This window comes from Carlito syrichta, unplaced genomic scaffold, assembly GCF_000164805.1.
Source record: "Carlito syrichta isolate Samal-C Ts95f unplaced genomic scaffold, Tarsius_syrichta-2.0.1 Scaffold72521, whole genome shotgun sequence".
Lineage (NCBI taxonomy): Eukaryota > Metazoa > Chordata > Mammalia > Primates > Tarsiidae > Carlito > Carlito syrichta.
In genome coordinates, this window is record NW_007016617.1 from 1 (window position 1) to 16,946 (window position 16,946).

Consider the following 16,946-nt stretch of genomic DNA (forward strand, 5'->3'; position numbering starts at 1 on the left):
TGTACACCTAACCCTTAACTGTACCCCACAAAACCATAATAAAAAATACTGATTAATGAAAAAAAAAAAGAATATAAAGCAATTGGGGGAATGTGAACTGTAATTGAATATTTGATTATATGATCAAAATAATGTTAATTTTAGGTGAAATAATTGTCTGTTGGCTATTTTTTCAGGAGTCTATATTTTTGCAAATACCCATAGAAATATTTACCAATGAAATAATATGATGTCTAGGATTTGCTTCAAAGTAATCTAGAGGGATAAGGGGATTGTAGATAAAACAAGAACATTTGGCCATGAGTAATTGTTGGAAGAGATGATGGGTATTTAAAGTGATTTCACATTGGCTCACACTTTTTTGTGTTGAGCTAAAAAAAATTCATGAAATCATGGGTTTGATGTGCTAGTTTTAATTTTTTGTTCTAGTATATGTTAGAATAAATGTATAACAATTAAAATAAAAATGTAATATACACATATACAATATAAATATAAAAAGTAGCTTCATTATATTTTTATCCCTATTTTTACATATTTTGAAATATTATATAGTAAAAAGTTCAAATAAATATAATAAAAATATTCAGCAAAAAAATAGTGGTCTTCCAAAGCAAACGATACAATTATTCCTAGACGTTAGGCATCATCATAGACAATTCTTTCTCTTTCTCACCTGTCCCCATACAATAAGGTACCAATTTTTGTGGATTATACCACCTTTATCATTTCCATATCTTTTCCTCTTCTCCATCCCCGAGCCACAGCTTTCATTTGGGCCCTCGGCAAATACATCAACCTATCCGCCATGTGGTCCCAGTGCAATCTTTCCCAAATGCCAATCTGATCCTGTCTCTCCTGTGTCGAAAATCTGTCTGGGTCTCCCAAGGCCTTCAGAATTACATTTTGTCCTTTCTACTATTGGCTTACTGAATGAATTGCAGTACCCTGAGCAGGCAGTGTTTTGACTGACTCAGAGTCTTTGTCCATCCTCGCCGCCACTATTTAGTGTTGCTTTTATGATCCTTTCTTCTCACTTAGCTCCACCCAAACAACTTGTCCTTTGTAATTCAGTTCAGTGTCATCTTCTCCAGAAAATACTCCCTCGTGGTCCTCAACCTGTGCCTTTCTCAGGGGCTGCCACAGTGCTGAGGTCTTCATTTTTATAACTTGCATCATGTCCTCTGCAGCAGTAGTTTCAAAGTGTGGTCCACAGATCACCCTAGGTGACTGAGATCCTTTCCAGAGGTCATTAAAATAAAAATTATTTTTCTAATAATACCAGGGCATTATTTGCTATTTTTCATTGTATTGTAATTGCACTGGTGATACAAAAGCAATAATGGGTAAAGCTGCTTGTACCTTACCATGAATCAAGGCAGTAGCACAAAACACTATTAAATAGTCATTGTAGTCTTCACATTTTACACATTTGCAGCAATTTTTAAAATTTAAGGCCAGTTTCACTTAAAAAGATCCTTGCAGTGGCTCAAGCCTGGAACCCCAGCATTTTGGGCGGCCAATTTGAGAGGACTGCCCAAGCCCACAGGTTTGAGATCAGCCTGGGCAACTTGGTGAGACCTCATCTCTACAACAAATCAAAATATTAGATGGACATGGTAGTGTGTGCCTGTAGCTCTGGCTACTTGGAAGGCTGAGGCAGAAGGACTGCCGGAGCCCAGCAGGTCGAGTCTGCAGTGATCATGAACCTGCCATTGCACTGCAACCTGGGTGACGGAGGGAGACTCCAACTCAGAAAAAAAGATCCTTGATGAAGCAGTAATAATTATTACTTTTATTAAGCCTTGACCCTTAAGTATGCATCTTTTTTAATATGTGTACTTAATGTAAAGTTAAAGCATTTCTGCTACAGCCTATGAACAATTATTGTCTCAAGAAAAAGCACCTGTGTGATGGAGCTGAGAACTAAACTAACCATTTTACATAAAAGAACAACTGATAAACTACGGTTATGGTTATTCAGACTTGGATTTTTTTGGCAGACATGTATTTAAAAATGATCAAAGTAAGCCTGTCACTTCAAGGAAAACAACTGACAGAATTTTTCCCAGTGATAAAATTCAAGCTTTCAAGCAAATATTAAAATCTTGGAAACTTATGTCTGCTACTGTAAGTTTGACAGCAGTTTGACTATCATGTGCCTATGTGTACCTTTCTTTGTATTTATCCTGTTTGGGATTCACTGTTCTTCTTGATTCTATAAATTCTTTTTTCGTCTTTGGGGAAATACTGATCATATTTTCCTTCTTAATCTCTAATTATACAGATAGTAGACGTTTAGATATTGTCATACTTGTTCCTAAAGTTCTGTTAATTTTTTTCATCTTTAAATATTACATTTTGTGACAAAATAGTTTCATCTCAAACATGAGTCTGGGTGAGAATAAGGTAAAAAGAATAAATACTAATATTGCCACTTATTGCTAACACATCTAGTATCTTTGCTTTAAAAACAGTTTCTTAACTGCTTGTATTGATTTGAAGCTAATCCTTCTTATTGGCAGGACAGTTTTGCAATTTCAAAGACTTATTGTTCCACATACAATAAGTCTTTGACTACATTGCACGTTCCCATGGCAGATATCTTTTTCCATAAGTACAGCTGACCCTTACTTTTGCATTCATGAATTCCACTGACTGTGGATCAAAAATATTCTAAAGAAAAAAATTGACAGTTGCGTCTGTACTGAACATGCAGAGTTTTTTTATTATTATTATTCCCTAAACAATACCATATAATAACTATTTATATAACATTTATATTGTATTAGGTATTATAAGCAATCTAGAGATTATTTAAAATACAGTTGGACCTTGAACAATGTTGGTGTTAGGAGTGCTAACCCCTCAGGCCTCAAAAATCTGCATGTAACTTTTGGCTCCAAAACTTAACCAGAAGGCTTATCAATGGTTCCATTACTTTTTTTTCAAAACTTTCCCCTATATTTTTAGATTACATAGTTTATGTTTATGCATCTTCAAGTTCACTGACTCCTTCTGTCATTTCAATTGTGTTGTTAAGGCTACTCTCTGTTTTTTGTATGTAAGAAAAGTGTAATTTTCAGTTCTAGAATTTCTATTTGGGGTGCCTGCAAAGAGGGACAACCACATGAAGAGACAGTAAGACAACCATCCACAAACCAAAGAGAAAAACTAACACTGACAGCTGATCTTGAACTTCCAGCCTCCAGAAGTGTGAGAAGACAAATTTGTTTTGTTTAAGCCAAAAAAAAAAAAAAGAATTTCTAGCTGGGCTTGGTGGCTCACCCTGTAATCCCGTTCCTTGGTAGGCTGAGGTGAGTGGATTGCCTGAGCCCGCGGGTTCGAGACTCACCTGGGCAACTTGGTGAGACCTCATCTCTACAATAAATAAAAAATTAGCCAGGCGTGGTAGTGCGTGCCTGTAATTCCGGCTACTCGGAAGGCTGAGGTGGAAGGATCGCCAGAGCACAGCAGGTGGAGGCTGCGGTGGCCAGGAGCAGCCACTGCACTCCAGTCTGGGCAACAGAGTGAGACTCCAACTCAAAAAAAAAAGGAATTTCTATATGGATTCTTTTTCATACTTTCAATATTTCTACTGAGATTTTCTGTAATTTTATTCATTGGTTGCATATTTTCCTTTATCTCATTAAGCATAGTTACAACAGCTACTTTAAAATCCTCACATGGTAATTCCAACATCTGAATAATCTCGTAATTGGTTTCCATGAAATATCTTTTTTTTTGGAATGGCCTTTCATTTCTGATCTCTTCATCTCATAATTTTTTGTCTCCATTTTTCTCATAATAGATTCCTGGACATTGTGAACATTATATTCTAAAGACCTTACATTGTTATATTTGTTCAAACATGTTGAAGTTTTTGGTTTGCTTTTTTGATTCAGCTGGTACACAATTTAGTTGAAATCTAACAGAAACTCCTTCTCTGGAACAATAACTCAAATCTCATCTCAGCTCTTTCATCTTTAGATGGAGCATGTCCTGTGCATGAGTGGTTCACAGTCAATTAAATGAGGAAACTGGAGCTTAGAGAACTTAAGAAGCTTGCCCAGGTTCACAAAACTAGATTCCAATCCCAAGTTATCTGACTCTAGAACTTAAGATCTTTCAAAATCATCAATTTTGCAGCAACCTAGATGGAATTAGAGTTTACAATACTGAGGGAACTCTCACAGAAACAAAGATCTGAATATCACATGTTCTCACTCATAAGTGGACCTTGAGCAAATACCATAATACTATAGGAAGAGGATTGACAGTGGCAGGAAACTATGGGGAGTGGGGCAGAGAGGGGAAGGGAGGTGGGATTAGCAGTAGTCAATATATGTCTGGGGAAAGGGGGGCACACCCATCAACAAAGGTATATGTACAATGAATATTTGTATACTTAACCCTTAACTGTACCCCACAACTTAAAAATAAAAAATATATATTAAAAAAAATTTTTTTTCATGAGCATACCAGGCCTCTCTATTTGGCTGAGAAAGAAAGATAAAGTGGATGCTTGAAAATATTCATCTGCTCAAATTGAGAAAACGAGCTGGATATGGACTCTTTACATATTATCTCTTCAAATTCTAATAAAAGAAGAAATGATATAAGAAGAAGGACTCAGCACAGATCATTTTTCTAGTTCCAAAGCCTGCATTGCTCTCTTCCCAACTTTTGTTCATTTGACTGTACCAGCTGCCATTCCACTTTGATAAATGAATTGAGCATCAAATACCACACATGCCAAGCCATGCCACATGTCTGGCAGACAGAATCTGAATGTCATATACTTTCTTCATATACTTTGTACCTTACCATGAATCAGGGCAGTAGCAGCACAAAATACTATTAAGTATTTTTCTTCTACCTTCTTCTTAAAGGACCAGCTCATTCTTTTCCTCTTGCCCCGGGTAGAAAAAAAACTAGATTTTTTTTTTTTAGCGTGGAGTTATGTGACTGTTCTTTGGTTCAATCAAATAGAATAATGAATGCATATTTAAACCATCATTTAAGGGCATTTCATAACAGCATTTCTAGATCACACACAAAAATTGGTCACTGTCCATTCCCTAAGAGACACCAAGAGTAACCCTCATGCCTAAGTCACTCATATTCTGTGATTCTTTATTCTCTGTGTCCTCTGATTAGATAAACTAGGGGAAGAGAGATTGTATGTGGTCATTTCTCCAGAAGAAAGCATAGACTCCATTTTCTAAGTGTCATTTCAGCTTCCACCTGCCCCATGGATGTGTTCATGCAACAACTGCAAGAATGGAATTCAGGTTGCTGGAACCTGCCATCTTTAGGAATGCCCACCTGCTTATCTCTACTCTTTCCAGTCAAAGGAGCTAAAAATAGTACAAATGTGGCTGCACCAACATAGTTTCAACCTGGCTATCTAGGATCATCATATCTAGAAGAAGCAAAGATGGTAAAGTCCTCTCTAAGCCAACAGTAATTTGTAGTATCTAGCTTTTTTATGGTCCTGAAGACTTCTATATAAACCACCCTGAAAAGTTCCAGAAAAAAAACCACAAGGCTAAGAGAAGCAATCAAAATGTACTTAGTTCCTTTACTGGTGAATTTGGAATATTGGAATCCTCTGGGACCACAGAAATGACATAGCAGATCCCCAATGCCTTAGCCTCTCTTGGACCAGCTCACTGCAAGGACACAGCACTGGATTCTCAATTCTCTTGAGTTTTGGGTATCTCAAAAAATTAATTGTCTTTAATTTAACAGAACTTGAGCTTAGTCCAATCTGCATCTAAAAATAGCAGAACTCTAATTTCAAGGGTGCTGATGAAATTACAAGAACTCATTTCTCGTGGTCTTCATGAACAAAGAAACCAGGCAGACAATATAGTAAATTTAGAAATAAGTAGAAAAGGGGTGGGATGAGGTTGTAATTAGGTTCTATGTGGTATTCTGTGAATATACCTTCCCAGAATCACATATACTGGTGTGATACTAATTCAGCCTGGAGCTTTTGGCCATTATTCTCAGAATGGACAAAAATAAGAGATTCTCTAGTACTGTAAGACAAAAGGAGAAATTCGAGCATCTATATTGATGTCAAGAATCATCATTCAACATGCTCATATCATGAAGCAGTTTTTCTTTTGGTGCCTTTAGAGGGAATTTTTGTCACATACTTCTCTCCATCCTCAGTGGGAGAGACACAGTGTGAAGCAGAGAAGAACTTGAAGATTACAGTTTCAGAAACTGTCAAGAAAAATCAGGTAAGGACTAGAAGAGGAAGACACATAGCTCCATTTTGCGTTTTTTCCTCTCCCTTTCTCCTCTGCCCACTCCAGCCTTTGGTGAGTGAGGAACCCATCTCTCAAAAACAGCACTGCAACCACAAAGATGATATCATGTAGCTTTAGTAGCCAAAAGGGGCAAAGACCCAGGGCCTTGGGATCTTACAGACAATGAGAGTTATTGTGATATAAAGATAACAGAGCACGGGAACCAACAGTGACTTCTCTCCAGATCATCCCATGATGAGGCCTTTCACCCAACCTCCAGCCTCTGCAGGACGTACACACACACTCACACACGCACACGCACAAACACAGGAGCATACACTCATACCCACACACGGCATTAAGGTATTAAAAGAAGTTGGTTTCATCCAATGTAATACTATAAGATAATGACTGACGGTACTGGGAAACTATGGGGGGGAAGGGGATGGGATTAACAGTAGCAAATATCTGTCGGGGGATGGGAAAACACCTCTTATCAACAGGGTGCCTGAATGAAACGTAATTGTACACCTAACCCTTAACTGTACCCCACAAAACCATAATAAAAAATACTGATTGATAAAAAAAAAAAAGCTGGTTCCAACCATACAGGTTTCTCTACTATGTACAGAATATTCATCAAAAAGAAGCTGCATTTTCTTCCATTTTATACATTTTTTGAGCTTATAGTTTGGTTTGGGGGTAAGCTTTCCTTAATTTATTTTTCAATAGTAGTGCACTCATGTCATTCAAATGTGCTAAAAGGTCCACGTGAAAATCTTTCTTTCTCTCCTATCTCATCCACCCAGTCCACACTTCTAAAAATAATCACTATTTCCTGTTTATTCTTTCAGAAATTTTTAAGGAACATAATAGCCAATATAATACATATTATTTTGGAGAATGGGATTAAAATGTTTATATGTGAAACCAATATGGCAATAAGGACTTGAGTTATGTCCTGATCACTTCAGTCCCCCACCATATCCTTATTCCCTTTGGGATTTTTTTTTAAGATATGGGGTACAATTCAGGATTAGGTATACAAGTGGTCATTGTACAGTAAAGTTTGGGCCTCCCTTTGATCTCCACTTCATCTGGTTTGAGATCAGGTATCCTTATTAATGTGTGCACTGCCCCCTCCCCCAACAGTTTCCCACTACTGCCAATCTCTTTCTTATAGTATTATGATAAATGTTCAGGGTTTGCTTATGAGTGAGAACATAGCCTTATAACTTTTACTTCTTTCCTCCTCATATGTTTCTTTCCCCATTAGCGAAGAACGTGAGTTCTCTAAATTTTATTTCCATTTTCAGACTTGAACCTGGGTCCATTACAAGTTCACACAAACTAATCAATCAACCACAGAGGAAAAAATATCTTCTAAAACAATACATGGTTCACATAAAATATAAGAATGACTTTGTTTGAATTGTAAAAATTATAATTCATAACAAGCCTGGAAAAATGCCTACTGACTCCATGTACAAGAGAAGAACGTTGATACATGAATGAATTTTATATTTGGGTAAAGTGCTGCATATTCATTAGGCAAGAGGTGACCTAAAAGTTGAGACTATTCTGTGGCAAAAGGAGAAAGAAAGGTGGGAATAAGGTCGCTGGTCAGTGTCTTGGGAACTAAAATAAAAGAGAAATTGGAGTTGAAATTCCTGTATCTACTAAACCAGAAATGGTCAGGAAGCGAGATCAAGGAGGGTGATGATTCTGAGGGTCAATAAGAGGCCTGTCCGGAGCGCGAGAGAGGTTAGGGTCAGCTTTGGACACTAAAAAAATCAACAACTATTAAAGCCAGGGAGCTGCAGGAGTGATTGTACTCAACAGATGCATCAGGAGGGCCCAGTGTATGCAGCCACAAATAAGCACTGAACTCCACTAATCCACCCACTTCACCTAGAGTTCTGTCTAGGGAGTATGAGGAATGCAGAGGCTAGCCAACACAGGCCCTGAGTAGTGTGGGTACTCTTAGTAGGGAGTAGGGAAAATACCATCTACTATGACCACATTTTGCCAGCAGACAAAATGTGTGATTAAAGGAGACCACATGGGCAGGAGAAAGAGCAGGGACCATGGAATTAAACAACTGAGGCTGGAACCAGGCTCTGCTGCTTACTGGATGTGACTTAAGGGTCAGGGATTAGCTATTCATATTTCTATTTTCTCATTAATTAAAAATAACTCTTTTTTGACTGGGTGCAGTGACTCAAGCCTGTAATCCCAGCACTTTGGGAAGCCAAGGTGAGAGGATTGCTTTAGCTCAGGGGTTCAAGTCCAGCCTGGGCAACTTGGTGAGACCTCGTCTCTACAATAAATAAATTTTAAAAAAAATAAACCAGGCATGGTAGTGCACAACTGTAGTTCCAGCTACTTGGAAAGCTGAGGTGAATGGATCGCTTAAGCCCAGCAGCTCAAGGCTGGGGTGGCCATGAGCACTCCAGCCTGGGCGACAGAGTGAGACTCCAACTTAAAAAAAAAAATAACTCTTTTAATAATATTAATTTTTCCTTAATAAATGCTGAAAGTAGTTTCCGACTTTTTGCTTATATTTTTACTTTATATGTGATTTTTTTTCTTTAAAAGAAATTTTTTATTTAATTTAATCTAATCAATTATTTTTCTTTATTGTTTCTTCCATTTTTTTTGTACTTAGAAAGGCCACCTTTGTCTTGAGATTAAATAACTACTTTGCAGTATTTTTTCTGACTTCTTTATAGTTATATCTGTAGATATATACCTGAAATTTTTTCACATAAACACTGTGAGGTGTGAATTTTAATTAATTTTTCAAAGACTTAGCCAGCTTGTTCCAGCATTGTATGTTCAATCTCTCTTTTCTTTCTTTTCAATGGGCAATACCACATTTAGCAAACCAAAGTCTGATAAACACTGTGCTCTGTTTCTGGGTTTTCTATCTTTTCCTTTGATGAACTTTTTTTAATGAGGTGAGGAGCAGCATACAACAGCCCCTGAAGTATTCACACACAAGAGGTAACAAAAGTCAGTGAGAGAGTAAAACATAAGATTCCACTTTAAAAAATTACTTAGTAATTTTCATGGCAGTAACTAAGGCTGACAAATTAATAAGCTAGGCTGGCTGGGCTCGGTGGTTCAGCCTGTAATCCCAGTACTTTGGGAGCTGAGGCAAGTGGATTGCCTAAGCCTGTGGGTTCAAGACCAGCCCAGGCAAGATGGCAAGATCTCGTCTCTACAATAAAAAAAATAAAAAATTAATCAAGCGCGGTAGTACGTGCCTGTAGTTCCAGCTACTTGGAAGGTGGAGGCAGAAGGATCGCCATAATCCAGCAGGTCAATGCTGGGATGGCCGTGAGTGTGCCACTGCACTCAGCCTGGGTAACAGAGTACAACTCCAACTCAAAACAATAAACAAATAAATAAACTAACCTTAACTTTTGAAGGAAAGAGGTAGCACAGGGGAAAAAAGCTGGTTCCATGGGTTAATTATTTAGCTGAAACACAGTTCCGTTCCAAGAACTTTTCCTAGAATGAGTATATTTGTTTTGTTTGAAATCTTTGTGTTTCTGTAACCCTAATGCTTCCTATATACTCCTATGGTCATTAGTTTTTGGATTTATTTATTCGTATGATGGATACTTACTGAACGCCTATGTTGAGCCCAGGCTCAGGGCTAATGCTAGATTTCAAAGCTGAATCAACTAGGCACTTTCTCTGCCTACTCCCAACGTTGCTCCCAGCATAATGGAAGGCACAGTAAATAGACACAATCCAAGGTGACATGTGCTGTGACAGGAAAGGCACAACCTCAGGAAGGTCATGAACCTGAGTTTCTGATGAGAGGATAAGTTGGGAAAGTCTTCCTAGAAGTAGTGAAATCTAAGTAATTGGTACATAGCATGTGGAGGGTGAAAGAGAGTTCCGTGAGGAATTTGGGATGTCTGTAAAATCAAGGGCCTTCTGGCCATGCTAAGAAGTTTAGAGTTTATCCTGAGAGTAATGAGGAGTCCCTGAAGAATTTTTTGGGTGGAACAACAAAATCATTAATTTTTAGAAATCCATTTATCTTTGTAGTGAGGATACCAGGTAGGCATGCCTCAGTGCAAGGAGACAATTGCCCTAATCTAAGTGAGAAATCATAGTGCTCTGACTGACATAGTGGCCTCTGGGACTGAAGGTAACAGGTAAACAGAAAGAAGTGAGTAAATGTTAGCTATATAGAGAAAGTAAAATTGCCAGGATTTGGTGATATTTGGATGTAGGTGGGAAGAAAGAAAAATGGGTCAATACTGATGCCCAGATTTCTGGCCAGACTAGCTATATAGATAGTAGTGAAAATGTTTTTCACAATAGACATGATTTACCAATTCCAAAATCCCTTTCCAGGAGCCATATCTTCTGAAGTTTTGGCAACATGGGCTTATTTGACCAGTAAAATCTTGGGCTGTATGAATGTCATAGTTTCTACATGAACATCATAAATACCTCCAGCCTAGCTCCAGAAGATATGTACTAAATTAATGCTTATATAGCAAAATAAATAAGGAAAAAACTTTTCCCATTGCAAACAAATCTTTGATTTTCTGTAACACCAAGCATGGACACTTGCAAATATTTAATTGGATCATATGAAATTGCCATTTTTGTAGGTCTCAAATAGCCAAATATTGATGATTTCATATGATTCAACCTCACACTAGAAGATCAATACTGGAATTTCACATGATTTTCAGAGTCCACAATCCAGGATTTACCAACTTCACTCAACTAATCCAACTTTCTTCCTACAGACAAATGGAGTGGAAAAATATGACCAGCATCTCAGAGTTTTTCCTCCTGGGGTTCTCTGAACAGCTGGAGCAGCAGAAGGTCCTCTTTGGGCTCTTCCTGTTTATGTACTTAATCACTGTGATGGGCAACCTCCTCATCATTCTTGCCATCATCACTGATGCTCAACTCCATACTCCCATGTACTTTTTCCTGGCCAACCTCTCTCTTGCTGATGCCTGCTTTGTGTCTACCACAGTCCCTAAGATGCTGGCAAACATATGGATCCAGAGTTCGGCCATCTCTTACTCAGGGTGTCTATTACAGCTGTTTTTTTTCATGTTGTTTGTGATGCTGGAGGCATTCCTCTTGGCTGTCATGGCCTATGATCGCTATATGGCCATATGCCACCCACTCCATTACATCATGATTATGAGCCCTGGGCTCTGTGTCTTCCTAGTGTCTGCATCCTGGATCATGAATGCCCTCCACTCCCTTCTACACACTCTCCTGATGAACAGCCTGTCCTTCTGTGCAAACCATGAGATCCCACACTTCTTCTGTGACATCAATCCCCTCTTGAGTCTTTCCTGTACAGATCCCTTCCTCAATGAGCTAGTGATCTTCATCATTGGAGGTCTTGCAGGCCTGGTTTGTGTCCTCTGCCTGATTATCTCTTACGCGTACATATTCTCAACCGTTCTAAAGATCCCCTCAGCTCAAGGAAAGCGAAAAGCCTTTTCCACCTGCAGCTCTCATCTCTCTGTGGTCTCTCTCTTCTTTGGGACTTCCTTCTGTGTTTATTTTAGTCCCCCCTCAACCCGCTCAGCACAGAAGGGCACAGTTGCATCAGTGATGTACACAGTGGTAACACCAATGTTGAATCCCTTTATCTACAGTTTGAGAAACCGAGATATCAAGTATTCTCTGAAAAAGTTAATTTTAGTTAGAAAAAGTCATTCCCCTTAGTGGTAACAACTTGGCATCCAAAACGGGGGTCTCATCTGGTTATGCATCTGCATTCACCACACTAAGCAGTGAAAAATTGAAGAGGAAGAGAAAGTAGAGGTTTCACTTCCAGTGCCTATGATCTGAACCTGAAATATTCATGCCTGAGCTATGGGAGTGCATCAGAACAAACCCATAATCAGGTCAGTGTCATTGGGTTAAGTTCTTATAATTAGTATAATATAAAAATATCGCCATCCAAATTTATAATATAATAAAGAATATGCTTCATCTTTTATTATATTAATAATAATATTAGATAATACTTTTTAAACAATATGAGACAGCTTATGACCAAAATAAGGGACTATCTGGTTGGGTTGTTATATGTGGCCAAGAATAAAATTAGGAAAAGACAATCTTCCCTCCAACATCATTATGATCTTGATGACTTGGATTTCTACCAATGTTTCTGCTACTGGGACTGCCCACATCTGTGAAGCTCCCATGACTAAAAACTGGGTCTAAGAAGACTCAATGGATATGGCATCTTTAAATAAACTCACTACAATGTTTTCCAGACAGCTAAGATTCACAGTCCTCCCAACATCTTAAATGTCCTGTAAAAATTTCATTTTTTATCTTTGAGGCAACTTTTTCCATGCCCATTTCATCTCTGCAGCCCCAACACTTATCACTTGGCATAACACCTGGCACCATTAATATGTGGGGAACCCCAGTGGAACGGTTATAGTCATAAGTTAGGAGCCAGGAAAGAATTATTTTTAAGGAAAGAATTATTTTTATTTTCATAATCTCCTATCCAAATAATTAGAACCCCTTCCCAGTTGGTCTTCAGTCCCCAATGTATTCACATTCCACCCACTCTGTACAACACAATCAGATTGATCTTCATAGGATATTGTTATATCACCATTAAAAATGTCCAGCAGCTTTATCTGCCTGCAGAATGAAGTTCAAGCTATTTATCCTCACACGCAGGCCCACTATCACCAGTTAATAACTTGCATGATTCACAGTTAGCCTACATCATTCTGCATTTCTCTCAAGATCAACTGAGGCCACTGTTTTCAGAATACACTGATCATTGTGGGTAGTTACCAAAAAAATGACTTGGAAAGCTCTGTCAGTAAAATTTGTGGCAAAAATCTGTACAATAAGTTACAAACACAGCCAATACTTTTCTATAGGAAAATAAAATGTTACCACGGGTTGCTATTTTTCATTATTGTTGTCTGTTTACCTTCAGGTATCCAGCTGCATGCTGCCATGCCACTGGTTGCAATTGCTGTAGATAGTATCTTCCTGAGTAGTGGTCAGTTGTCAACAGTTAACTTACCTACTCCCTATTTACCTTATAGGAAACCCACACACTATCATCTGACAATAAAAGGTAGCATAGCAAAGTGGTAGGCAACATGAACTCTAGAGTTAGGATGTGGCAAGTTTAAATCTTGGCTTTGCCACTTCTAAGCTGTGTGACCTCAGAAAATTATTTAACCTTTGAAAGCTGTGTGACCTCAGAAAATTATTTAACCTTTGAAAGCTAGTAAAGCCTACCTCATTGTGTTGTCAGTAAGTGTAAATATGATAATATATCTAAAGCATTATCTGTGATAATTAAATGAGATGCATGAAACATATAAAGGGTTAATTCCAAATACATGCTAGCCATTGAGGTGATAGTTGTGAAATTGGTTCATTGTGTCTGGTTACCAACTTGTCTAAGTCCAGTAAAACAGAATACCCACACAGTCAACAAATTACATGGAGTGAGTTTATTATTTATAGATAGGCAGCAAGGAACAACAGAAGCATAGGATTCATTTTGTGTCAGTCCCTAAAGGTTCAAAAAAGTTGCCCACGGGGGCTAGAGTCTCATCTCCACTTGCACCACAGCTGAGGTCCCCTGGAAAGCCGTGGGAGTCACATGAAACACTGGGCTAAAGCATTGAAGGACATCCAGTTTCCAGGGGACATGGGAACAGATCCTGGGTTTTACCAACCAGCTCTTTCTTACCTCAGGATGTTGCAATCCCAGAATATTCTACAGTTATTTTAGAAAGCTACAAGCAAGAAAAGGGGGGAGGGAACTGGTTGGTCCAAGGCCACCCAGAGAACTGTCCTGTAGTTGTCCTTAAAATGAAAGCCAAGCAGCAGCAAATAATGTGAATTCACTCTCAGAAACTGCAGATAAGAATCAGCTCTTGCTAGTACTGTGAACCTAGAAGGGACACTGCTTAAATTGCTCTTTTAGAGAGCATGTGGAGTTTAATGTGGGATTATCTACTTACTGGGATTCATCCACAAGGACAATTTCAATCTACCTTTTCAATAATGCTTCCTAGGTATTTAACAGCAAAAATTTATCTACTTTATTTACAATACAAAGGCTTACATCATGCCATATTCTCTCCTAATCCATTGACAGACATGCATCTTTCACTGTTTAAATTAATATGCACCAATACTTTTAGTTCTACCTTTTTACCTTATTTGTTATTTTTTCATATGTACATTTTGTACAGGATTGTCCATGGAGCAATACAGTTTACAAGATTGTCATAATTATAGAATTTGAGGTATGCCAATATACCCTTACACTATAGTTTAGTCAAAGATTATTGAAAGCCCAGACCAAAACTATTTGTACCCCCAAAGCTATTGAAATAATAAATAAATAAATATTACTATCCTGTTCTGTTTATGGATAAATTCTGTTTATGGATTTAATATGAAAAATATCATTTCCATAAGTATTATTTTTTCATGTGACTTATTCTCCCAGTCTATATTCTTACAAGTAACATATCCATGGGTAATTATGAGTAACTTTATAGCTCATGTTTTAGAGTGTCAAATTGCTATCAAAATGTAATTGTTTTCTGATAGATTCATCAATACTTAGTTTCACTATTTTTTTTCTTTTCAAATCTTAATAAATACATAATAATATAATTTAATTATTGATAAGGATGATAGTTATTTGATAAATTCTGAAAACTGAAAATTATTCCCATCATAAAAAGTTTAAGTAGATTTCCAATATCATTACTACTCCCCACCTGCACATTTAAAAATAGAGAAACTTCTCAAGCCTGTAATCCCAGCACTTTGGGAGGCCGAGGCGAGAAGATTGCCTGACCCCAGGGGTTCAAGACCAGGCTGGGCAACTTGGTGAGACCTTGTCTCTACAGTAAATCAAAAAATTAGCCAGGCGTGCACCTGTAGTTCTGGCTACTTGGAAGGCTAAGTTGGAAGAATCACCTGAGCCCAGCAGGTCAATGCTGGGTGGCCGTGAATGTACCACTGCACTCCAGCCTGGGTGACAGAGTTAGACTTCAACTCAAAAAAAAACCCCAAAACATAGAGAAACTTGAAAATGGTGCTCTAATCAAGTTTGAAGAAGCATTCTTGAGCAATAAAATTAATTGAAATATTTTTCCCTCTTTTTTTATTTTAAAATTGTGGGGTACAATTCAGGGTTAGGTATACAAATATTCTTTGTGCACGTACCCTTGTTGATGAGGTGTGCCTCCCCTTCCCCAGACATATATCGACTACTGTCAATCCCACCTCTCCCTCCGCCTCCCCCCCCCCGCAGTTTTCCGCTACTGTCAATCCTTTTCTTATAATATTACGGTAGTTGTTCAAGGTCCACTGTGCTGCCCATCAAAAGAGGACTGGATAAAAAAAATTGAAATATTTTTACACTTAGGCTATTTCTTGCAAGATGAAGATACCCACTACAACCAATATTATTTAACATTGTACAGGAGATATTAAACCAGACAATTTGATGAAAAGAATTAATTAAATGTATAAAAAATTCCATTTATGATGAATTAGCAGGGTTTGAACTTACCCTGTCAATGTAAACAACTAGAAAACTAGACACAATATAAAACATTACTACATTCAAGTATTAGACAAGAGGCAGCCAGAATTGCAGTATCTGGAAGAAGAGACACAAATAAGGTGAACCCTTCCATTGCATATGTTTCCTACTTAGGAGAAATTTCAAGACTGTGTCACAAGGAGGGGAATCCCAAACAGAGCCCCACAATCTTGTTAAAAGATTGAGACTGAAGTTAAAAAGACAGAGACTGAAGTTCAGGGTGGTTAGGATAGATATAATTTGCAGGGCAGAGTTACAGAGAGGAGATAGCTACACAGAAGAATTACATTTATAAGTACAGAGATTTCCTTGAGGCTTTGGTTGAATAATGATCTGTTCATTCAAGTGATAGAAAGCTAATGAGGAAAGAACAACTTCTGGGGGGCAGGGGAATCCTAGAGACCTGTATGACAAATAATCCTCTGTACTAACACTGAATCACATTGTTTGAGTTCCTCTAACTAAAATGAAGGAACATTTTCATACACAGAACATTCAGTAGAGACCTCAAAAGGGCAAGGTTTTATAGGTAGAGTTAAATTATCACAAAAATAAAGTATATTCTAGACCACACCTAAAGGAGTTCTAAAAACAACTTGAAAAAGATCGAATTTAAAATTCAGCAATAAAAGTCTAGCATTCCTTACAGAAATACAACAAAATCCAGTACTCAACAATGCAAAATCCACAATGCCTGGCATATAATAAAATATTAATAGACATATGAAGAAACAAAATTATTTGATCTATTATTAGGAAAAAATAAATTAGTAGGAACAGACCAAGAAATGTTAGAGATGGTTAAACTAGCAGAGAAGGAAGCTAAAACGCTTTTATAAATATGCTTCATAAGATGAAGACTGTAATGGAAAACAAGAACATAATGAGTCAAAAAATGGAAGACAGGAAGAAACAATATGGAAGTCATAGAAAAAAATTTAAAATAGAAGGTTTAAAAGTTTAAAACATTTCATTGAGTGAGTAAGAGGAACGGTTTTACTTTGCATCACCACCTCCCACATTCAAGCCAGCACAGCACCACATGCAAGAATTCCCTG

General features: G+C 37.7%; 1 protein-coding gene across 1 annotated transcript; it reads left to right on the forward strand.

The window, feature by feature from the left end:
* Positions 1-10,934: 10,934 nt before the first annotated feature.
* LOC103254931 (olfactory receptor 1G1) lies at positions 10,935-12,010 on the forward strand. Its single transcript, XM_008052911.1, has one exon. The coding sequence runs from the start codon at positions 10,935-10,937 to the stop codon at positions 11,988-11,990; it is 1,056 nt and encodes a 351-aa protein (XP_008051102.1). The 3' UTR covers positions 11,991-12,010.
* Positions 12,011-16,946: the final 4,936 nt, after the last annotated feature.